The sequence below is a fragment of the Rhea pennata genome, chromosome 7 (assembly GCF_028389875.1).
Source record: "Rhea pennata isolate bPtePen1 chromosome 7, bPtePen1.pri, whole genome shotgun sequence".
NCBI classification, from domain to species: domain Eukaryota; kingdom Metazoa; phylum Chordata; class Aves; order Rheiformes; family Rheidae; genus Rhea; species Rhea pennata.
Window position 1 is genome coordinate 21,281,303 of NC_084669.1, and position 25,396 is coordinate 21,306,698.

The window sequence follows — 25,396 nt, forward strand, 5'->3', positions numbered from 1 at the left end:
GCCATGCTTTTTTTCATTACATGCTTGTGACATTTAAACAAATTCCAGCTCTACCTTAGCTCTTAATTATACATTGACTGTTTTCTAATGTATGACGCTGTGTTAAATGTGAAGGGAAGATGAAGAGTGATTCTAGCACCATACCAGTTTCTAAGTGAAGTAGGTTTAACTTGCACAGTGTAATTTGACCATAGCAGGACATCAGTCCTCCTCATAAACTGTGGGCACTGCTATTGCACATACGACTGACATTGAGAATCCTAGCTCGTTACAAGCTGAAAATGCAAGACACACATTTTTGATAAGCTGCTGCTTGTTTTCCACTTTCACGGTTTCTCTCTGTTATACTGGGTGAAAGCTCTAGTACAGGTAAGATTAGGACCATTTCTAAGCTATCTACTGTACAGTGTCAGTCTAAGTCACTGTAGCTGTCCTAGGTGGAGAGAAACAGAAGTAAGGGAATACAGATGATGATTTAAAAAATAATACAAAAGTAGCGCTTTAAAAAACAGACAAAACAAAGCCCAAATTCGTTTAATGCCTTCTAAAATGCCATAGAAAAAACAAGCTAGGTACACACTGTGATGCTGTGACCCAAAGGCAGACTTTTCTTTTTTAAAAGGCATTTTAATGTGTTAATCAAGAAATTCTCATGCATATTTTACAAACTCACCATAATATTGTTATGTCAAATGACAGCTGGAAGAGATTTAGTGGTGGCAGCTGAGGTTCTTTTGTCAAAGGATTCCTGAGATGCAACATCTGTAGGAAGGATGTTAATATTTTCACATATACAGTCCATTATCGTGAAAATGGGCAAGGTACAACAGGGACTGGGACATTCTGTGGGTGGGTAAGATTGGAACAGGAAGTCCCCATTCTCCTTTGCCATTAGGTATTCTGCCCTAGGCCTTGAAGAACGTTGAGCAGGGCCTTTGCACTTTTTCTTGATGCTTCAGACCTTTAATGGTTTCTGCAACTTGCCTCTTATCAGAAGATGTACATTTCTCATTCCAAAGTAAGTAAGAAATATGAGAATCTTCTTGCCATAGTTCTAAAAACTTAGGAAAGAGAAGGGTTGTTTATTCTTTTTGTCCTCTTCCTCATCAGTAGTATTGTTGCTTATCACTTGCTCTGTCCTCCTTTCACCTTTTGCTCTTCTGGTTTTTATTTAAAAGTGTTTTCACTTCTACCTTACCATGTAGCAGCCGCTTTTGATTTACCAAAGCACAAGTGGAAGCCTTCTCACATGTCTGACTCTGAGGAAGGTGTTAACATACTTTTCACTGAGAGGAAAAGAAAGGTGAACACAGATATATATGAAATGAAAATAGAGCATGTGGAATATTGAGAAGTGTGAATTTAGGAGGATACATGAGCAGCATGTTTGTAATGCTTGCCTTTCTGCAAATCCTCTTCCATAACAGAGGCTTCCTCACCGTTTATAGATGTGAACCAGTTCTACTTGTCATCACTTTTCCAAGGTGAACTCAGAGTGTTCTATCCCGTTCTTTTCAAAAGGCAAAACTGAGCTTTGGAAAGGTTTAGTATCCAAGGCCACACAAGTCTGAGCACAGACGTGCATCCTCACGGACCCCAAGCCTCTGGCTCAGTGGTAATCTTAATTTTTTCTCTTGTTCTTTGATGCTGTCTGTGATACAAATGAGGTCAAACACCTTGTTGTTATGATTTAGCAGACATTTGCATGTCTTTTTTTTTTTTTTTTTTTTTTTTTTTTGAGAGAGAGTGTGTCTTATAGTTTACTATATCCTTTGGGATTCAGCTGTGTTTTAGTGCAGATTCTTTCCATTAAATGAAACCAAAATGTAGTTTCATGCTTATAGTTTTGAATATTTTAATGATAAAAGAAATCTGGCTGCTTTTATTCATACTTAATACACCAGTGTCCATTGCTCTTAGCTTTTGTTGTCATGTAGCTTGAGTTGTTTTAAACTTTCATGTACTGAGCCGTAAACTCTGAATCAATTCCAGCCTTTTGCCACTTGTTATAATACTTAGGTCCACAGAGCCCTGCTTTTAAGTTCTGTTCTTCCTTGAGAGCATCAGTTGAATTTGGCACAGTTTTCTCATTTCTAAATTATGTCCAGATAGGATGTTCCAGTGGTGGTAGGCCCTTGGGCATTTGTAACTGTTGTTAGTGAGTTTAACCTTCAGGGAATAAAACTGCTTCTTTAAGTATTTGTCAGAAGGGCATATTTAACTAGGAGCAGAATCTCATGCTTTACCTTTGAGGAGTGTTAGGAAGCAGGAAAATAAAATCCTCAGATTGCTTGATATGGAAGACACCCTCCTTTTTACCGTATTCCAACATCCATTGCATACATTGAATTAAACTGTACTTCCAAACTCTTTTCCAGTGGTGACAAGGAATGATATACAGAAAGAAAATATAGATAATAAGAGAAAGATAAGAGAAAAAGGCTGTTGCATGTGGTCAAAGCTGTAGCTAAGAAGAAATAAGGATAGTAAAGGGCAGAATGAGGTAGAGAAAATGTAGGCATGACATGAGTTAAGGTAGTGTTAGGGGACAGTGGAGGTGGCTGAAAATGCGACTGATACGGTTACTGGTTCATTTGGTTTCCTGCTTGCAGTATCTCCTTACTGCTGAATGGTGTGAAGCAGTGCTCACTTATAGACGATGTTTATGTGTGTGCTTTGCTGTTTTTCACCCTGCCACCTTCAGAAGCAACTCCTATCTTTTAATCCCCTTAAGCCTCTAGTCTCTCACCAAAACATGTCCCTCCTGAAATGTAATCTTCTTACTTCAATTCCAGTGCTATACTACAGTTATGCATGTCTGCTTTAGAGCGTGGGCAGCAACGTTTCTACACATGCCAGAAGTTGGAAAAATTAAAATATCAAAAGACCTAGGTGAGGAGTTCTCACAGAACTAGTCTCTGAAGTAATGTGCTTTAGTCTTGAATCCCAAGAGTAGTTAACTTTTTTGGAAAAGCCTGTAGGTGCCTTATGCTGTGATGCCACCACAGTTTTCACCTGTGACCAAAACATTAGGCATGGCTGAACGTTAATTTATTAGTTATATTATCCTCAGTTTGCTTGCCTCCATACATAGGAATGAGATTGTGGACACCGTTGTACTGCCAGAGAAGTGCAAGGAGAACTTGGGATCATGTTTACAAGCAGTGAGGACAAATATTAAAGTTGAGAGAAGGGGGAAGTCTTCTCTGATGGAGAAGAGTGTATTTTTTTTTTTTTTTTTTGGCCTGTGAGGAAGCACTTAAGGTGTAGCATTTACCAGCTGACAGGCTACAGTAGGCAGCTATTCAGTCATATACCAAATTCTGCATGATATATGCATGATATTGCATATGAAACTCAATGTTCAGACAAGCTCTAGGTTGGAGATTAACATTCTGCTACTGAGAAAATTAAAATGGGAGATCTTGATCATGTTTTCTTTGCATTGGCATAGTCTCACTCTATATGAAACTCACCTCTGTGCAGAAGTCCTGTGCAAAAATCACATGCACTGTTCAGCCATATGCCTGTTATGGTGCACAGCTGCTGTCTGTAGCACTGAGCATCACTGTTTAAGAGTAAGACAAGTAAGGGTGATCTTCACCCGGGGCAGCATTATTTCCCAGTGCCTAAGGTTTCTCATCTGCCTCACGTTTGCCTGTGTCAGGACAGTGAAGCAGAGCTCTGGCAGTATTATTTTGCTCAAAAGTCTTTACTTTTTGATACAAACGGGCTGTAACATTGCAAACTGGTCTATCATTTCCCTCTTACAGTTTGTCTTAGATACATGTAGTCAGCTCTTGGTTTTAGCTGCTTGCTGCTGCTGTTCAGTATTGGATAACTGCTATATTTCACTTTGAAGGGGCAATAGTGTGTAGGAGGAAAGATGTTACAAAAATACAAGAAGCCTGCTCTTTTCATGTTGCGGGCCAAGGTTTCAACTCTGTGATACAGCCTTGTTTTCAGGTTTGGGCACAAGTTGCCTGAACACATGTCTGCATTGAGAGTTTCTTCCAATTTAACATCCCCTTCTTGATGACATCCATTCTACCCTCTAAGTTACTAGCAGCAGATGTTATCAAGGAATCTCACAGGAAAAATGTTCAGTTTTTCTACTGCCTTAGAGCATCTGCCCCTTGTCCCTTTGAACTCTTGCTTTTGTAATTTACCACTATTCTTTACTACTTTGTTTTTGGCTGAAGGATAAAACTGCCTGTGACACTGGTCTAAGAGCTGTTGTTAGAGTGACTGGAAGAATTTTGTCCAGCTGCTTCAGCAAAAAGGAGATGGTTTTTATCCCTTCCGTGTGCTGGACAAGAGCTTGCAAGGGAGGCTTATTTAGATGTCCCAGGAAGCACTTCCAGGGAGCTGCAGACCTATATTTAAATGTCCCCATCTCCCCATTTTGAGAGGTATTAAAAATTCTTCTCTGGAGATTCATGGATAGCTGTTGTGACTACAGGGTAACCTCTGCCTCTTGACCCGCCTGTGTTCAGCTTTGAAGTGGCTCTTTCCAAGTGCCGGTCCTTGCTGCCATCCTCTCTGAGTGGCTCCCACTGCTCATCATGCTTGTTTCCTTGGAGGAATCACTGCTCACCAGCCTCAGGTCTTCCCTGACCTAAAGAATGATTGAATTCTGCCCATGAATTACCTCCTGGATGCCTGTGCAGAAAGGGTGACATTTGTAACTTCCTCTAAACAAAGCACTCGCGTAACCGATTGTGACAGAGAAGCAGAGGGATAAAATACAAAAGACCTTGTCTAAACTGTATCTAAACTTTAGCCTTTCCTTGCAGATCCTGCTTGTCCTTTCTTAACACTGAAAATGCGAACTGGAAATGGGGGAGTGTGAATTTGGATGAGGATGCTCAGATTTGAGCGTTCATGCTTTTAATAGACTTTATTTGAGAACGTGGTCGAGTTGTTCTTGTCAGTCGCACCCATATGCCGTGGTACGGTTTCCTCAGCCCGGCTGCCTGCACTGCCAGATGCAGCTCAACAGCATCTAATCCTTCCCCCAGCACCCTCACCTTTCCTCAGGGTGGTTATCTCGTCAAAACATCTCTCTTAGCTCTTAGAGATTGCCTGCACTGTATCTGTTCTTTTTTTGCTAGTTGCCTTACAAAAGGCTCATTAAAAGTAAAATCTCAGGAAGAATTTTGATGTTTTTGTAATGTCCAGATAGGCAATATTGCTTGTTCGGGTTTCAACTTTAAAGAAAAGCAGATTTCCAAAGCAGCTGTTATTTATTCTTTAACCTCCTGGAAAATACTTCAGTCATCATTTCAAACTGGAAGGATAGTATTCTCCTTTAGAGATAATGTTTTCTTTTGTATTTTCAAAACTCAGAGAAATCAGAAATACATATTTCCACCCCACAAAAAGTCATTAAGTTCCAGTTGTGGGTCAGAACCTTGTAATGGGATCAGTAAATCTTGTATCAATGCAACGCCTCTATGGAAGTGTAGAGTCTAAAAGAAGACTTGGTTTCCCTCAAGGTCTAGCTTTGTACTTTCAGAAGATATGCAGAAATGTCTTTAATCCTTTAGTGATTCTTTGTGACTTTTTAAGAGTTATCTTTAGAAAACAAAAAATATATTTTAATTAAATCTATTATCTTCTAAAACAGCTGCAGATTTTATAGATGTTCAAGCTTTTATTTCTGGACTTAATGAATATGTAGAGAAGACTGAAACTGAATTTTTAAAATCTTACTTTGGTGGGAGTCAATATAAAGCCAGCTTGACAAAAGCAAATCATATAAAATAATGTACTTTTTCTGAGAACTTTGATGCAATTTCCTGTGTCAAAAAAAACTGCCCTAGCTCAAAGCTCTAGGGAATGAAGGGCAGGAGATTTACAGTGAATATGAGGCTTATTTATAACCCTTTCCCCTTGGGAAATAAACTTTAGAAAATGTTGTGTCAGCACGTGTGCAGGAATGCAGCACAGTCCCCAGCAGGTCAGCCAGCGTTCTGGCAGCTGCAGTTCATTTTCTATTTCATACAAATAACTGAGAGAGGCAGAGGAACCCAGCTAAGTGAATTGTTTAATACTACTGGCATAATAAGAGTATTTTTGAGCTAATGCGCATGTGTCTCCCTAAAACCTCTGAAACAAAGTAGGATTTTACTGGAACTGGAGCATGAGAGTTTAGGAAAGAGAATGACTAAATGTCTGCAGTTAAGTGGAAAAGCTTCTATTTCAATAAGCTAATGGCCCAGAGATTTTATTTTAGCAGAAAATGCAGGCGTTCTGGGACGGTGGTGATAAATTTAGAGTTCTTACGCAGCTGCTGGCATTCAGCTCATTCAGACACACCAAAAGCTCAAGCCTCCTTGTTAGACAGTGGCTGCTCTGAAGTCTCCCAACTGGAGGAAAAGCTGTTCTGGAGGACTGCCTCTCTTCAGCCAGCAGGTTTTCAGCTGATTGCTTGAGACAGTTTTTTTCCTGTAATTTGACATGATTTTAAGATTACAAAGGTGGGAAATCAGGCTGCCTGTATGGAGCATCCCTTTTGTATGGCCCTACCCTGCACAGGAGCAGTGGTTAGAAATACACTGGGCACGGTGTATCCCTTGGGCCTGTGCTGCCTGCTTGGAAAATGTCAATCCTTCACTCACTGCTCATTGGTATTTTGGTTGACCACTCTCCTGTGCTGGGGCACTGGGCTCGCCCCTGCTTTGCTTACAGTGAGTGCCATTGGCTTCAGTGTTAGCATTGCACAGCTGTTCATTCTTGCACGGGAGTTTCTTTTAATAACGCTCCTGCCTCTCCCTTTTGAATTTGAAACAAATGTAGATTTCCGTGTACAAAGAGAAACACGTGTTTTTCTAGCTAACTCTTATTGCAGTTTCTTCTTTCTCTGTTTCTCATGCTGTAAGGCAAATGGTGTTTTTAAGTATTCCAGACTCTGATCCACTGAAGTGTACCTAACCCCAGATGAAATATTATGATGTTATTGAAATATATTTTTGTAGGTCAGGATGTTGTTAGTGGCTCTGATGCTTTCTGATATCAGAGGGGTTTCCTGCTGCTTTCAGTGGGACCGCTAGGTCTATATGAAGTGCTTTCTCCAGGAAATAGCCCTCTGTAAGAAACATTAGGAGTGTGCTTCTCAGCCTGCAATAACTGGCTTGAATTACCTGCTTCCTGGTGGTGTTCTAAAGAACAAGCTGTAACTTCATTTTGCCTTATTTTTTCTTTTAATAATCTGTTTCCTTTGTATCTTCATATAAAGGCTTGTCCAATTGTCCATTATCCCAACTGTTTGTCCCTGAACCCTTTGCATTTCTACAGCTTTTCGTTTTAACAAGGCAGAACTGCTGACCTGTTTAAGATTGATGATGGAGTTCCCCTTGACTTCTGTAAAGCCAAGACATCATCTCTAGTGACCATACCTGTAAGATGCTGGTGACCTTTTGATTTTTAAACTGTTTCTGTATTTATATTCACCAGTTCCTTACCTATGACCCGTGTATTTTGTTCGCTTTGTTGACTGCTGCTATGTTCTGAAGAGAAAACAGATAAGGTCTCATTTGCAAGAAGTACTACTACAGAACTAAAAAAGATGCCCCTGGTGCAATGGCGCTCACTGTTTTGCTTGCTGTGCCTTTTGTATAAGACTTTCTCTCTCTCTCTCTCTTTTTTTTTTTTTTTGTTGTTTTTTGTTTTTGTTTTTTTGTTTTGTTTTGTTTTTGTTTTTTTCCATCATCTTCCCAAGCAAATGTAAGGCTCCCGTAGAAGGGACAGAATCAGGACTTTTTTCATCCTATTGTTTCTTGAGACTAGAAAGAGTATCAAAAATTTAGAGAATCTAAGTCTTCTGAGAGCTTATCTTCTACCAAAAGTTTTCAAATGATTTTTCTTCATGGATATAAGCTATTGTGACAGTGAAGAGGGCAGGAACATGATGTAGGCATGTACTAGTGATTCACATCAGTAAACTGGATAGCATCAGCTGTTAAATAGATACGAGTCTAGGTGGTGGTAACTGATCAGCAAATAGATACTGAATTCTTGTCCCACTGCTCTGTCAGGGCCCCAGTTAATGAATGATATATAAGAAAGGAAAAAAGGAGCCCTGATTAAAACTGCTTCTGTCCTTTTCTTTCCCTGTCTTTTCTTTTTCTTTTTTCTTTTTTTTTTTTCTTGCCCTTGATCTCTGTGGTTTACTGAACGTGTGGTAGCATGCAGGCTGTTCCCCTGGCAAGCGACTGAGAAAGGCCAGCTCTTCTCAAAATTTTCTGGGCTGCAGACTTCCTAGGTCTGTTGGCAGCTTGGAAATTCCAAATTTCTCATTGCCTAGAGGTTTTGGGGGTCTCTGAATGTTTAAAATAGTCAATTGCTTTGGCATGCTCACATATTTAGTGTGCCATGAGAATTTCAGCAGTTGCGTTAAATGCAAGTACTTTCCAAATGACAGAATGTTATTCTTTTTAATCTTTTTATAATTATTGACATCCTCTGTGCTTGTATGCTTCTTACTGCTATTAAATACACAAAATTGTTTGTAGTGGCATTTCCACTCTCACACAGGTAAGCTTAATGCATACTGCTTCCATTATAAAGAAAGATGCATATTTTTGGATCATACCTTTTGTAGTTCATATAATTTGTTCCCTGAGGGGGAGAATTCATTTTTCTGTCTTGCATTGCATAAAGACATGCATCCATTCTAGGTAGGTTGTCTGGCAACAGCAAGATAAGAATATCCATAGAACACCTTGGATGCCAGACTCTACCATTTACATCCTGTATTGTGAATTGGGCATATGACATGTGAATTTAGTAGTATGCAAGCTAGTGTAGGGTTAGTGAAATGTACCACACTGATGGTCTTGCATGAAAGTTAAAATTTGCTTTTCTAGTATAGGCAGCCTCAACTCAGCAAGAGGAAGGCTTTTGTTATCTTCTAGGTCAAACAATTAAAGAGGGGAGATGGAGATCAAGTCTTAATTTTGAAATGGGAGCTGGAGGCGTGTGTTGTCCATAATCAGATGCACTTTGTGAATAGCCTCTGACAATAAAGCCAAACAATGCAAAGGATTGTAAAATGGTGTGGAAGAGAGTATGGAGAATAAAGCCATGGAGAAAAGTGGCTTTTTGAAGAGAATGCTGTCCTAACCTTGTCCAGTGCCCTTCTGGTTGGACAGTAGAGAATGCATCCAAGCACTGCACCCATGTGCTCTGAAGACCACTGGCAAGATCAAAGACAGTGAATATGGACTTACACACAGCTGGAACGTATCTGGAGCCTATGTGTCCACCAGATTTGCATAGCTACAGGCAAATCTGTGCCAGGTCTAAGAGCATTTCATCAGGTAGACAGGAGATGAGGTGCATTGTGCTTGTGACCGCTCTGGTACAGATATAGATGAAAGATTCTTTATTTACTTCAACATTCTGCTCTATTTGACTTTTCATTTGAATTGCTTCTCGTTTGTATTTCTTTGATCTTTTAGCCTCACTTGGGCTAAATCTTGTTGTGTCCCCATCCCCTCTCTCCCCCTGAGGTACCTTTGAATTCTGCTATTAAAGCCATTTGGTCTTTTTTCTTTTCTTTCCTTTGGTCTTTCATTTCTGTTAAAGCCATATGATCCTGTGGTTTTATTCCTGTTGCTGATGTTCTCAGGCACAGTCATAAGTTCAACACTTGGAATAAAGCTTGTTGATTCTCCTGTTTGTTTTTTTTTCTTCCAGTTTGTTTTTTCCCTTTAAGTTGTTTCTTCCTCATTTGTCTCCTGCTGCATTAGGTAGCTGCTTGATCTAAACATGAATGAGTAAGCTAGTGAGCTTCTAGAAATCCTGCCCGAGTAGGATTGGCATAGGCTTGCCACAGTGAATTTGCTATAGATTTACCACTGTGATGGAAGAGATGAAATTTTATTTTGGGCTTCTGCACTCATTAGTGAATCAATGATTCCAGAAAGTCCCGTGTGATCATCCAAGAATTCGCACTTTAAACTATTGCTTCATTTTTGTGGTGGGAATTGTTGAATAGACGATACTGGACAGATTGGATTCCTTTTTCAACGTTTATTCCAGATCTACAAGAAGCCTCCTGCCCCGCCCCCCCCCCCAAAAAAAAAAAAAAAAAAAAAAAAAGGTTTTGCAGCCCTCCCTGCACAGCTGCCCTTGTCCAGAGGTAAATGCTCCACAGGAGCAAAGAGGCAAGTACAGATGCCATTATTCTTCCTTGGTCATTGATGAACCTTGATCATATTCATGGACAGAAATGGGAAAGGAGCAAGGTCAAAGTTTGCCAAGTGCTGACTTTCTAAACTATTAGCAGGTCTATTACTCTGATGATAATGTGGTGACTGTCAAAAAAAAGAAAAAGAAAGAAAAGAAAAAGAAAAAGGGCCATATTAAACTGAAATGATTCAAAATACCATTTTCTGCTGAAATAACGGAATGCTGGGTTCTGTGAGTCACAGTATCTAGTGCTGACAAAACCTTTGTAATTTAACAATCTATTAGTTTTGACAGAGGAAGAAAGCGATGCACAAAACATCTCCCATTTCTTTCCTCTGGTACAAGCCACATCAGACAATTGACTGCATATGCAAGTACTGTAAACAGCAGTAACAAAAAAATCCTCCCAAAATTAAAAGCATACATTCTTTTTATTTTCCACTGTTCAGATATAGAGTTACAGTGCAAGATTTGCATGAATTCTGAGAGATGGTTGCTAGGAAATCTGATCCCAGTTTTGAAATCTGAAACAATACCTGTTTCTTTATGGCTGCATGTTCGTAGAACAGCTGTGCCTTCATGACCTGGTCGTGGAATTTCATGGAAGAACCAAATTTCATTTCTGCCTCTGACTTGCTGCTTAACCATGGAAGGATCGTTCAACTATTCAATATTTCAGCACCTGATAGTTTCAAGCAAGGCTGGTCTGTGTCTTATTTTATAAGTCTTGTAAGAATGAGAATTGCTATGTGAATGGGAGCTATTATTACTTACTCATTCTCCTTTGTGAAGTTTTTTATTAAGGAAAACAGCCATTCATACAGAAGACTTGAAATTTTGTCTGTGCCACTCGCTGTTGGTAGTGGTAAGAGTTTTGCTGGGTACCAGGCTTGTGCTTAAACTACCATTATAAAAAGCAACCATAATGCACAAAATGAGATTCATACGGCTTTCAGATCCCAGGTAGAAAATCACAAGTAGGCAGTGCTCTAGGCAAGTATGTCCTGGCTTTTTGTTACTGCATCTCTGTTGGACTAGTACTTGTGGGGATCTGCAGCTAGGGCATTGCAGCAGAACGACATCAAAACAAAGTGCTTTCCTCTGGGGGTTGTCTTGAATTGTTCTCCTAATTCTCCACTCTTAATTACTGAGATTTTAGTTGGAGAACTCCTTTCCTGAGATGAGAATCTTAACCCATGTTATCAAGTTACATAACATCATGTAAGTTTTATTGCAAAATGGGGAGTATGATGCCCCATCAAATCACTGTGTGTGAGAGAGAGAATTAAGACTTCAGGAAACAGACATACGCTGAGTTCCTGCATACCTGTTGGCAGCAGATTATATAGGCAGGACCCTCCTCTGGTGCCCTGTGCCCAGGTGAAGTCCTTTGCCCTCCTCTCTCAGTGGGAAGAGAGAATGAAAATCACCTGTCTAAACTCTTGGGATAGATCTGGTTTTCAGTTTCTTCCCTGTAAAGAAGGGTTTAGTTCTTGCTGCCTTTAGGACTGAATACAGCTGTGAGGTCAAGGATGTAGCCAGCAGAAGGCTACACAAGCTGTAAGACCACTTCCCTATTATGTTCTGTTTGCTTACCACATTAACTGGGGGCAAGGGGGGAATGGAAACATGAAATTTAAGTCTGTTTACCAAGATATTTTTCTCCTTCCATCTTGGTAAGGACACTTAACTCATTTTTTAGGGTGCTCACTTAATTGAGGCTGTTTTAAATCTCTAGCTGAGTTTGAAGAAGAGGTGGTGTGAAACACTGATGTTGTAAGTTCACAAGGGCAGTTATGGCTGCCTGAGCTGCTGTCAGTGGGTGGAGACCCTCCTTCTGCCTCAGTTAATAGAAACTGGTGATTTTGTGTTTGCAAGCCTGAGTTCTAGTTTTGGCCATGTTATTTACATAGCTGTTGTATTTTGTGGAAGATGGATGTATTATTGTAGGGAAGCAAGGGTAAAATAATTTGCTGTGCTAAATATGGAAGACTGAGGTAAACAGGAGAATGGGAGGTGCCAGCTTTTAAATTTCTGGAGTGAGAGGAGAGAGCAGTTATGTGAGAGTATCTGAGGTGTGGTGGCAGAAGGGAAATGGGCCAGCAAGATGGAGAAAGGCAAGATGAAGAGCAGTGCAGGGAAGGCAATTCTGGCACGGAGAAGCAGGTGTGAGCTGAAGCAACTGCTGAAAGAGGGAAGCAGCTCTGCCTCTCTCAAGAGAAAGCAAACTCAAAGAGGCTATAGGGAAGAAGGAAAAAAAAAGAATTGAAGGGATGAGGCTGGCAAGGGGGATTCAGGCAATGGCAAGTGAGTCTGGAGTCTAGAGCAACACATGCCACTGTAGGAAGTGATAGCAGTTTTCCTATCTTTCAGTCATTTCCCTGCCTCTGCCTTATTCTTGTTTCCCCAAAGCCAGGATCTGGTGTCAAGCTCAGAGCAGCAGCAGCTGGCAGTGGCTCAGGAGAAGTAAAGTTCTGCAGCACTTGTTATTTTTGACTTTCTGATTTTCTTTTCTTTTCATTTTTTAAGTGCCTACCCAGTGGCCCTAGTTGAGTAGGATGCGTTTGAAAGGCAGGATGCCCATTATCCCATACGGAAGGACTGATCTGCTAAAGAAGAACTACATTCGCTTTGTCTAATAATCATATAGTCTGTGTTGGCTGATGCTGTATTTATCTTGACTTTTTGTTAAGTGCAAAGACTAATGCTCTTGCAAGAGAGGGGGATAGCATGTTTAGGGCTTTAATTACCAGACTAGAATGGATCTTGCTGTGCAACGAGAAATACTGGGGAAAAAAAAAATCTCTGAATACCTTTATTTATTGGGCAATGATGGTACCATAATAGAGGCTTAGCCTCCCATGTTAATGCTGATTTGTGAATTATCTAAAAGATTCCAGGATGAGTCTTCTAGTGATGGATATGGTGTGAACAGTGAGTTTCTGTTTGTTTGCCTTTTAATTAATTCATATCATTTAACATCTATTTAACATTTCTGTTCCTCCTATGGCAAGTCATTGCTGTTAAAATCCACCTGTTCCAGCAACTCCTTTCATGGCTTTATAGCTTTTTCAGTCTTAATGACTGGAAAAAATACAGAATATTTATATAGCACAGCATTTTTATATATCATAGTGTAGAAATCACCAGCAGATACAGCATCTGTTTAATGATTTCCACTGTGCTTTTTCCTTAACAATAAATCTTTATCATTTTATTTATAAAAGCGAATTAAAAGCACAGCTAGAACACAAGAAATGTATTACTTAGAGGAGTTTCTGTTGCTATTTAATGATGAAATAAAAGAAATTGTTATGGTGCTTTGCAGAAGCTGGGCTGGAGAGCAGTGTAGGTTATTTTGGAGGGGTGCCACTCAAGCATCATAGTGAATTGCAGATTGCTGTTTTACAGTGAAACTTGATTGTTTACCTATTATCAGCCCACCTCATTTTAAAGTCTATGCATGTGTAAACCAGGAGATTTGGAACTGTTGGAGTTGTTTCCAAAAAATCTCTCATTCAGTAAACTTAGCACAAGAAGACAGGCCAAAACAGGTTCAGCTGGTGGCCCGAATGCTGGAGCAATGTTACCTGGGCGCTGGCACTGCTTGCTAGTTGATAGACCAGCAGAACTGAAAAATCTGTGTGTGCACGTGTATGTGTTTGCAAATCCATATTGGATCTGGTGGTGTTTCTTGAGTCAATTGCAACTCCTTTATTCCTTAAATGAAAATTTTTAGGAACACTTTTTTTTTGGTTTAAAAATGACCACTCTTTCAAAAACAGAATCAACTGTACAGTGTCATTTACTGACTAGAACCTCTGATAGGTATGTTTCTAATGATAGATCAGTAAAGATGATATTAAATCTGTCTCTCAGATGCTCACAGCATCCATCAGATAAAATCAAGATCCTGGGAGCAGAGCAGCAAGACTAGTTGCTGCAGTGAGGATAAGAGTATGTTTGCTCTGCATCATTTACTGTGTTGTGCAAATATAGCTCTGGTGCTCCAGCCTGTTCGTGCTTACTGAATTTCAGCTCATCCTTTTCAACACAGGTGTCTGAATATGTTCAGTCACGCTTCCTCCCAGGCATTATCTTCAGCTAGAGAGCAGTATTTAGGGATTGTTGGATTAATGTGAAGAATCTCTGCTCTGTTTAGTTTTGTCTTCAGATATTTCATCCTGGAAGTCTTTGAAATCTGAGGCTGAATTTGAAACTGTCACAGGTATGTAGCTGTATGTATTGCTTCAGGCAGACTTCCTGGTTACTGGTCTCACTCTTTGCTATCATTTTCCCGTGTCCCACATAGGCTGGCTTTGTTTACCTCCTACGCAGCCCTGGAAGGCCGAGCAAGTACAGCTCCCCACTCCCTCCCGCTCACACGTATGCAGTGACAGATCTTTGTGCTTGCCAGCTTGTGTTGGTCTCCTTTCGTCATAGCTTAAGAATAAATCCCCGGCCCTCCTTCCCCCCCCCCCCCCCTTGCCTTCTATAGCTCAGTGAACTTTTTTTCTGTTGCTATAGTTACACTCTCTTTGGAATTTAGCTAGTTTCTTCCCTTACAGTTGGAGTTAATATGAGTTTTGGCACTAACCTAGTCCAATGTTAGTCGTCACATGGACGTCATGCCCGTATTCTTTGAGTTTTTTTAGCTGTTTGTTTTAATTCCAGGAATATTGATATACAAGTAATAAAAACTTGTTGTCATCTCTGTAATCAAAATGAGCCTTGTGCTATGCAAATCTGGCACTGAAGTCAGTGGTTAACTTTGGCCACAATTTTTCCAGACCTTAAATTGATCCTTGCTGATTTTTAATTTGGTCATCAGCCAAAACTTGTGTGGGCTCCCTGGTTACCTCTCCTCTGTTCTTCTGAAAGAATATTTTACTGCCTTCTTAGTACTCAAACTCCTAATTTAGAGGAATTCAGGACACTGTATTTCCCAAATTTTAAGGAAAGAAGTACTATTCATATCCATTAGCCAAGGCAATGTCCGTCACTATGTTGTGAGGCAACCAGTGCAGTCGCTCCGCTCCTTGCTAAGTGTAGCCCTGCTGCTCCTTCCCTGGCATGATTGGGTTGCCGTCATTTGTTTAGTGATGGTCAGGGAGGGAAGCAGAGAGAAGAACTCATCTTGTGTCTTTCTTCTTTGCTGATCTTCTGAGATGGCCTAGGTTTGAGCAGTTTGGAGAGAGAAGCACTGCTGTTAAGGAAGAGCCTGCCTGCTTTTAAAAGCACATACTGAAATCTTTGCCTTGACTTCCCTTTTCTCAGCACAGAGCCTTGAGCGGCTCTAGGAATGGGTTGCAGGAACAAATGTCTCAAAGGATCCCAGGGATCTCAAAGCGTGGGTACCACGTGAGCTGGCTCAATGTGGATTTTAGTCATTAAAGGTCACTTGAGTTGTAGTAAATCACAGCCAGCAGGCCTAAAACCTGTGTGCATAAATGTCTAAGCTGATCTAGAACTAACGACAGTTGACTTTTACGTGTCCCCAGTTGGTACGTATGCAGGACTTCTGTTCCCAGGCTCTGTCTGGTCTGCCAGTGCCAGTGAGAACTGGAAGAAGGTGCTGTCTGAGTTTGTTTGCTAGGTGATTTTTTTTGTGAGAAAGGAGTGAAGGTGAAACGGTTTTGTTCCTAAAATGCCAGATGAAAGAATGCACTTCAAGAAAGTCTTACCCAACATAGAGTTCATAGGCAAAAGCAGTAAATTTGCTTCATTTTTTTCTGTTCAAGGCAAACCACTTCACGCTTGAACCTCACAAACTTAGAGGAATGTAGATACTGATCTGTAACGAAATATCATGACTTGTGCTGTTTCTAATATTTGCTTAAAAGAAAGTGTTTCTTGTTGGGTTTTATTCAAAAAACCAAAGAACAAGCCTTTGTGATAAATTCCGATTTTCTTACCAATGGAAAAATCATGTTCAATTACACTTAGAGTAAATTGATAGTGTTTAGAAAGCAGAAGCCCTTAGCAGCTGAAACACCTTGGTGAAACCTACAGTATATTTTGATAGGAAGTGGTAAGATTGTCGTCCTTATCAGTCAGGGCTTGCACAGTGAAAAGCGATTAACAGCTACAGTCATCACTGATTTCAGTTTTAAAAAAATGCAGCTTCTGCAATTCTGTCTTATGTGGTGTTCCCAGATTAACTCAGAGTTCTGTGGCAAATGGAAAGTTCCTTAGTAATTCTGCTTTGTCTCATGAAATGACATGGGTGTGATTATTCAGCATCATTTCCTGATACTGCTGGAATACTTTTGTTTTAAGAAAGAGCTTACAGTTTAAGTGGTTCGATGTTTACTTTCTCATGTAGATGACGCAGGGCCAAGAAAGAGCCTTTTCAAAATAGCTGTTGTCTGAGGAAAGGGCTTTGCCGTATTGATGAAGAAGGTCATTGTTTCAATATTTTAGTTTGTATTTATCTTGCCTTGATTGTGGCAAAATTCAGATTGATGTCAATGAAGCAACATCCTTAAAAACCACAGTCATAACACGTTCTCCATGATATTTCATTTCTAATATCAGCTTTAAAATGATATCATAACTATGATATGTTGCTGCAGTGATTCTGTTCTTTCTTTTTCAGAGTGAGAAAGCTTTGGGGCATTCTGTCAGCCGTTCTAGTAACATCTCAAAGGTATGTTCTGCAACACAACTCAGTCTTTGATAAATTTGGGGGTACTGGGATTTCTTTTGTTTTAAAAGTGGGATGATAAACATGACAATGTGACTGGCAGAAAATGCTTCTTATGAGTATCTGTAGTTGATAGTCACTCTGTTGAAACATTAGAATTCTTTTATTTTGCAGACTCTCTTTATTGTTAAGGTCATGAAATGCATTTTTACCTGAGTGTGACTGTGCAAGTATCTAAAATATTTGATATGGCAAAGAGTGACCCTGTAAGGGATGCATGGTGGTCCACCCATTCTAGTCATACTTGAATATAACAGATCGACACCTTAAAAGCACAATTGCCTTGTTACACCGTCAGTGAAAAAATATCTTCTTCCCTGTCCAAGATAACTCATTGTACAATACATGCCCTACTCCCACCTCTGCTTACCAAATAAGAGGCTTTTTAATTAGCTGAAAGCATAACAGCTTTCTGCTTATGAAACTACAATTACTTAAAGCTTTCACACTAGCAATGCCACAGTAGTTGACTAGTATTTTCTGTGGGATGCGCGTCAACCCTTCTTTGCCATAGTTGACGTTCCTAGTGATGGTGACTTTTAATGAGAAACTGAATCATTATGGCTGTGATAGGCCTGCGTCACTTCCATTTTGGCTTCTTAGGCATGACTAGCTTCACATGTACTTATCTGCAGCAAAGGAAACAGTGACTGTACTAAATTTGTAGCTTACATGGGCACAGACAGCTTTCACTTTGGAGCAGAAAGACAGGATTACATAGCATCTTAAATAGTAAGGGCAACTGTGCAGTGTCTAAAGTATTGACCAAGCTGAAGATGATGTTACCATGGAGTGATACAGGATTGTTTTGTATTCAGCGTTAGGAAATGTATATTCACAAAAAGAATTTTGAAAAAATGTCGTGTGAGCATTACTTCTGATTTGTGCTTTCCCAAAACTGTGCCTCTTCCTTCTTACCTTTGCTCTTCTTTTCTCAGGTATTAATTTGATTTCCAGGTATTGTTCAGGAGAGATGGCTGTCCTTATCAGCAGGAGTCATTGCGCTTTTCCCAAGATGTATGAAATTCAGGACAACAAGCCTTTCAGTAGCAGCAGCAGTTTGGTACACATTAGGTTGTTGCTCCCAGTGGCGCCAACTCTCAGCAGAACACGCATACACAGAGCTAGCTGCACAGCTCATTCTTACTTCATCAGGAGCTGGAAGGGTGGTAGTGCAGCAGGAAGAACCTTGCACTTGGGCAGAGCAGTATCAGCAAGTGATACTTGCCGATATTTGCATTCTTCTTGAAACACTGCAAAGTTAAAGCGATTGCTGTGTGTTGTGAAAGCTAAAGTTCTCAAGGGGAGCAAAAGTCAGCTTTGCCAGTTCAACATAAAAGATTTTGATTCCAAACATGAGCTTCTTAGAGATGTTAGTACCCTTAACGTTCCTCTTTTGCTTCTGTTCCTGATCTGTTCAACCCCTCTGCTCTGGAGACAGTTTCTGACAAGAGCAAGAGGTGGAAGTTTCATCAGTGAAATTGGTCACCTTATTTGCCTCATTCCTCTGAATGCTGTTTTGTGCATCCAGACAATCTAGTGCTAAACTGCAACAATTTATTTTACAGTATGCAGTTGGAATGGCTGTCACAAAGTATTTGTAGGACAAATGAGAAAAGGTTCTAATAGTGAAATGCTGGGTGAAAGTTGAAGTATGTGGAAATTTTTTCATTAGTTTTGAGGTTTGAAAGGAAAGTTCTTTTTATTTAGAAGAGTACAGCAACCTGGCCAGTAATGCAGGTATTCCTCTGAGCATGTTGACATCACAGTATTTTAAGAGCAGCTATTTAACCAAAGTTGAATTTAATCAATTCTATGCTGCATTTCCAGATATATTAATGTGTTTGTGTACAGAAAAAATAATCATGCTTCCTGCAAATGACTGTTCCAGCTATTCTTCTTACACTCAAATGTAGCTTCCTGCTACAAACATTTGGCATCAAGACTTGATTTAAAGTCCTTTCTGGTGGTGATATGTCATTATGAACCTGCTGCGATTAATACTGAGTATCTTTCCACTGCTTTCAGTTGTACAGTGCAGTATGAGTGGGAAGGATTGAATCGGAACTCAGCCTCTAGCCAAGAGAGGATGCTGTGTTACTCAGTGTGACTAAGGAAAGGATTCAGTGCCCTAGGGCTAAAGGTGATCGAGGAGGAAGGCAGACAGATGGTGCTGCTAAAACTGAGATCAGCTGGTAGGGGTAGCAGGACCCAACTGAACATACACCCCAAGTGTTGGGGCCGGGTGGAGCCATCCCTCAGGAAGAAGGGGCAAAAAGGCAGTCCTCCAAGAGGCAGATGCTAAGAATGGCTGAGGAGGTGCTAGTATGTGTGGCCAGGCCAAGGAAAAAAAGAAGAATCTGAACATTTGGCTGGGGATGGAGGCCAGAAGCAGCAAAAAGGGAGTAGGGGATGAGATGTAGGAGGATCTTCATATGGTGCTATTAGGTTTTGTGCAGTCTGTTACACACTGGGGGATGTGGCATTCCTCCAGGCCCGTCTTTGCTTTTTGGTGTGTATATTTCAAACATTCCTTTTAAATCTGTTCCACAAGAAGTGCTTAAATTTCTGGAATCTTTTCTGTATTTGTTTTGAAATTAAAAAATAGCGTTGCAGGCAGGTTTAATCAGTTTAGTCATAGGGCTCGGACAAGGCCTGATTCCAAACTTGCTCTGTTCACGAGCAGTGACACTGATTGAAATGCTCCTGATTTGCACGGATATATACAGGGCAGATGCACATCTCAGCTGAGCCAGCGCTTTTGCTGAGGAGTCACAGAGGTTCATTGGTAAGTGCCTTCATGGTACAAGCCACACAGGGATATAATTAAGCATAATAGAAGCTTCAGTTTCTAAATATAAATAGATTTGACCCTAAAACAGGCAGACATTGAGAGTAGCTGAAAAGGGGGATTTTCACGGTGATGATAATTCATGTCCTCAGCTCTTGAATAAAGGAATTCTGCTAATGAACAGATTAAATGAGGTCATCAGCAAGGTTGGTCTGTAAACAGTTATCCTCTAATTAGTGGTATTGTTTTGCTTTAAAGTGTCTGGTAGACACTGATGATGTGATGTACGGAAACATCTTCAGGTCATCTGTGTACTGTTCCTGTCATCTTATTGCTCTGGAGGCATGATTATAGTGTAGTGAAGGAAGCTCTTGTAGTCTTGTTTTCGTAACCCTCTAAGGGGTAAGCTTTGAAAATGCAAATACTGGGATCAGAGCAAAGGAATCAAAAGTGCAGTCTTTAAAAAATCTAAATGCTTTGTCTTTTCTGAAGGTCTGTACAGTTTTATCTTTTGGGCAGAAGCACACTGTAAAGCATTAAATTATTCTTGTGCTGAATGGCAGCCAGGGCAGATGCAAAGTGGTTGCCTAAGCTTGCTATGAAATTTAAAATCCATTTAGCCTGTTCATCAGCTTGGAACAGATTTAGAAAAGCATATGAATACACACATCCGCTGTTGCCTAAAGCTTTGAAGGATTCAATGAGCGTCCATCCATAGAAAAGCAGTCCAGATTTTTCGATCACTGAGCTTAGTTGTCTTGTAGGCTATCAGATGACCAAGGTTTACTGCAAAGAACTGCTTTCAGAGGTGTTTTTTTCAGGTTTGTAAGCTTATTTGGGGGCAGGGGAGTGGAGCAGAGAAGTTGCTTACAAACAAACAAACAAAACCCTGCTTCTACTGAGGTACTGGAGAAAGGAAAAGACAGGAAAAATCATACTGTGTGAAGATGGAGGTATGCTCTCTCCCCACCCAGAAAGTGTGAAACTTGTGCCTGGACACAGTGCTGTAATGTTCTTTTAAGTATGTAACAATCTCCCTGTTCTCTGATGCTCCTTGTTGATGCTGGATTCTCCTTATTAGTATCATCACCTCATGCAGGTATGAAGGGCACCTTCTGAAAGAGAAACCTGGAAGAGTTTCCCTTCCCCTTGTGTTTCCCTCAATTTGTTCAAGGTATTTTAAAGATGATTCTAAAGTTATAAGGCTTTTTACCCGCCTCTCCTCCTCCCTACAGAACCTGTGTAGTTGTTCTTGATTTCAGCTGATGTAAACCCTATGCTGTGGACAGATTGAATTACACCTGGGGAGATCTTGAAAGGATAGATAGCCTCCTCTCCAGTACCTTTGGGTCTGGTATCTCTAGCATACATTCCTGCCAGAATCCTCTCCAGGTTTCTTTGGGAAGTCTGACTTCAGCTTCACTCCAGTTTGTAGATGTAATTTTAACAGTGGTCATATTCGTTATATAAAATATGGAACGAAGTTCTTCCAGCAGCTGACTCCAGAGAATTAGTTCCTTTAGAATTGTTATTCCATAAGATTATATGTTGGAGTTGACTATCCTGAAAATTTCAGATGCCTCTGAATGATGCTACCTCTTCATATATAGTTTTTCCTCTTCCTTTGCATACATACATTTCATCCTTGTTTACCAGAATAAAAAAAGATAATCTTAGATACTAATATTGTGGAGCTTTGGGGACAAACTTAGGAGGAACCTCTTTTTCTCTTGCAGTCAGATGGGTTTTATCAAGTAGTCAATTACATTTTTTTTTAATCACCCTCTATCCTTATAATACATCTTATCTCAGGTAAGGAGATAATACGTGATGGAAGTCAAAATGGCATGAGTCTGGTAGGAATTTTACTTGTGTGGGCTAGAAGTTATTGATGTTTGATCCTGCCACACTGGTGCTTAAGAAATGCTTTCAAGAACAGCCTTTGAACCTGGCCTGTCTACCTTTTCCCATGTCCATTCTGTCTGTATGTGGCCTGTTTCAGCTATCTCAAATTTCAAGTATGTATGCTCAGCATGACTGGTTATTCCTGTTGCCTCACTGCACTGTGGGCTGAGTGTGCTGGTTCAGTTCAAAGCCTCCTTTGGCATATGTGCAGCAAAGTGACAATGTATTTTCCAGAGATAAGTGCTAGAGACTTTATAGCTGCAGTGTACTTGAGCAAGAGCACTCAGTCAATACGTACATGGCATATGCTTGCTGAAAGCATGAAAATGCATTGCATCCTCGTGAGTATGTCAGTTTGGCTGATGGCTCTAGCTGGAGCAACACAGTTATTTGTTCTACAATGGCTCCGGAGAATAGTTGGATGTGTGTCTCGGGTTTAATCAAGACCTCCCTGCCTGCCTTCAGCCCAGGCTCAAGACTTCTCAGCAGAGCACACACAACTTAATTTTGCCACTGCCGAAGAGATGGAGTTGGGACTGCCCTTGTAAAAGGGAGAGGAAGTGAAAGGGGCAGAGGTGGCACTGAAATAGAGAGGATTGGAAGTGTGGAGAGGAGAAAGAGTCAGGCTGGTTGCTTCTGCTGTTTCCATTTTAATGCAGGAAAAGAAAATAAAAGAAACATAGCTGCCAGAACTGCACAGAAGTTTTGCTCGTTGTTTCAAAGCAAAGACTATATCTCAATGCACAGATCATGGTTAGTTGCAGTTTTGCCTGGCAAATATGGTGTACACATTCTTGAAGGCTGTGTCCCTTCTTGAAGAATGATATTCAGATTCTTTGGGTCTCTCAGTAGAGCAGCCCCTGACCTTCTTTCACTATCTGAAGGCAGGAGAGCTGTGCTCAGGAGGTTTCCAGGGAGTGCGTTGCAGTGACACTTAGTGATCTCTGTGGCATAAGTGACTCTCCAGGCGTAAGCTAAGCAGGCAGTAGAGCCCAGGGCTTTTGCTGCCTCAAGTGATGTGTTATGCAAGGTAAATGTCTGCCATGCCCGTGTCTAGAGGCAGTCTTACCTTTTTAATACACGTTTAAATAGGATCTGTGTGAGGAAGATAAAGCAGCTCTTCGGCAATGAGTTCTTTTGAAATACAGAGCATCATAACCTTTTATCTGATTCTGTGTCTTACCTGTGTGTTTCCACCACGTTTGTCATTGTGATAATACCAAGAAAGACAAATCTGATTTAAACAAAACTCCCAGTGGCTGTTTGCAGATCAGAGCTGTATTCTCGATAGTGAAAAAGCATCATACTGTGAAGGGATTTCTTTGAGTGGGGGATTAAAAGCAATGGACCTAGATCACTGCTGGTTCTTCATACACAGCTCTGGTGCAGTGGTGGGAGATGTCTCCTCTTAGCCAATATCTACTATAATTCTCTGTTGTCTTTGTAATCCCCACCGAAGGCCGGGAGACAGCTGGGATTAGCTCAGTGGAGAGGGCCATCACTGTGCTCATGTTGCCCTTACAGGAAAGGGAGGCAGGCAGAAATTGCTGTTATGGTCTAGTAACATTTGGAACATCTTTTAAATCAGTCCAATATTTGACAGCAGGTGCAGCTACCTTTTTATTTTTGCTCTATTTATTATTCCTCTGTTTTTTGGGGTTTTTTTTTTTGAAGCGAAGGAAAAGAGAGTGGTTTTGAAATAAGTTCATCACAGTGTAAAATAAAGGCAAACCCTTAATCAAAGCACTAGGTCGAAATTAAGGTTGTGGAGTGTTTGGCTCCTTGCTCTGTTGTTACTCTGTGTCTGTTTGAAGCTCCTTGTGCTGCAAGTTCGAAGTAAAAAGTTTAGAACTGTGCTTTTTTCTGCAGCTCTTCATCTGCCTTATCATCAGTTGTAAGCCCAAAGGAGAGAGATGCTCTATTGTTAAACACGTATAATGCTTAGCATGCTAATTCCCAGGTCCATAGTTGAGACTTCTAGATGTTTTTGTAGCACAAATAAAAGGGCAACAGTGTTGTTTGTAGTCATATGGCACCTACAAAGGACAAACTTCGCAGGTTTGAAGAAAACCTCTTTGCTTTCTTCCCATCAGACTTTTAATCAATGGAGGAATTCTTCTGGAGCTGAGCTGTTTTTAACTTCCTACCTTCAGTGCCTTCAGTGAGTAATTTAGTAAGGTGGTTAGAAATGTGACAGACCCTGTTCTTTAAAATGAGATATAATTGCTAGTAGTGAAGTGCAGCCCAAAGAGGAATGACAGGAACTATATACAGAAGTGCCTTCTCAGATGAGCAGGTTGTTTTGGAATATACCCAAGCCACTGACATTTGTGACTGTTCACTGCAAATATGACTCTGTTTTCTTAGGGAACCTTTTTTTTTTTTTTTTTTTTTTTTGATAGGCAGCATGTTGTCACAAGCAGGTATTTTTTTTAATTAGAAAAGACTGACTTCTTTCACCAACAGATCACACTTTTAATGGAGCAGAGAGAGGATGAGAACTACCAGCTGCAGCAGCTTTCTTCCTTATAGCAAGTCTAGAGAGAGCTGTAGGATTCCAGGGATTGCCACCTTCAGAAACACTGCGATTATCTAAATGCTGGAGTAGAGGACCACGCTGTGACCTCACTGAATTGCATTAGATTAGAATGTCGATATACACAATTAACTGACTATTGACCTTTATTATGAGCTATTTTAGGCAACCCATGTGGCTGTACAGGGCAGCTTGCTAGCACGGAGTTCCCAAGGCTTGTTGTTGGGGATGATACTCACTCAGAGCAAGGACATGGAAGTCCACAGGCATTCAATATGATTGTTGAGTTTAGAAGAGTAGAATTTGAGTCTGTTAAAATTTAAGATACCTGTTCCATAATGGCAGAAACTTCATATAATGAGTGCTTTAAACCTACTGCTGTCCTCCTTGTAAGTAACCCATTTAACTAATGGTGGTACTTAGGAGACTGACTTCTAGGGGCTTTAAGGATGGTGTGTGCTGCTACAGTTTAGTGAAGGCTTTGAGAGCTCATCTTCCCAGCCTCTGTAGAGCTGTGTCCTGCATGAGAGATCGGGTCGTGCTCCATGTTTGCTGGTTCCACTTCTGCTACATTTGTCCGTTGTGCCACCTCTTCTTTGCCCTGTTCTAGGCCAGGCTGCCAGTGCTTCCTCTCTGCTGCTGCGCCTCTCTGCCCTATAGAGGCTGTGCCATGAGTCAGCAAATGCAGCTGAGCTGTGTTGACTGGCCAGTGCTCTCTGCGAGCACCTCTGCCTGTTCTTTCTAGGAACGGCAAAACTTGCCTTCTCGGGTTCTGAGCATTGCATTTTAGCATACTCTTCTCCTGTTAGTGAGTTGTGCCTCACTGATAGAGGGTTACAGCCTCATTGCTGTAACCAACTGATGCTCTACCATCAGCTGAAGCTAGACATTAAACAGACATGGAAAAAAATGGTTACTTTTAACTCATCTCAGTATCCTAATCTGTTTTGCAATGCAACTGTGTAAACACTTTCAGGAGCACAAAGCAAGGGACAGGGGAAGGAACGAGACAGGAGAAAAATTGAACTGTATCTTTCAATGGTAGCCACAGCTTCCCTCAGCTCAAACTGAGGTGCAGCGAGCATAGAGCTTCTTCAAACTTTTGCTGTTCCACTTTGTGCTGTATTTCCGGGTGTGGTGTCTTTAGGACTATGTTCATTTTTTTGATTGTGTTTGCATTATGTGTAAAGTTTGGAGCAAAAGAAGACCTCCTGTAGAGAAGCAGGAAGATACTGAAGGAGGAGCAGGAAATGTGCTTTAG

General features: G+C 40.7%; 1 protein-coding gene across 1 annotated transcript in view; it reads left to right on the forward strand.

Annotated features, from left to right (window-relative positions):
• Positions 1-25,396, forward strand: part of MARCHF8 (membrane associated ring-CH-type finger 8) — a 102,718-nt gene that overhangs the window by 60,796 nt on the left and 16,526 nt on the right. The window contains exon 3 of the mRNA XM_062579569.1: positions 16,796-16,846. Coding sequence (XP_062435553.1) covers positions 16,796-16,846 — 51 coding nt within the window. The remainder of the gene's footprint in view (positions 1-16,795; positions 16,847-25,396) is intronic.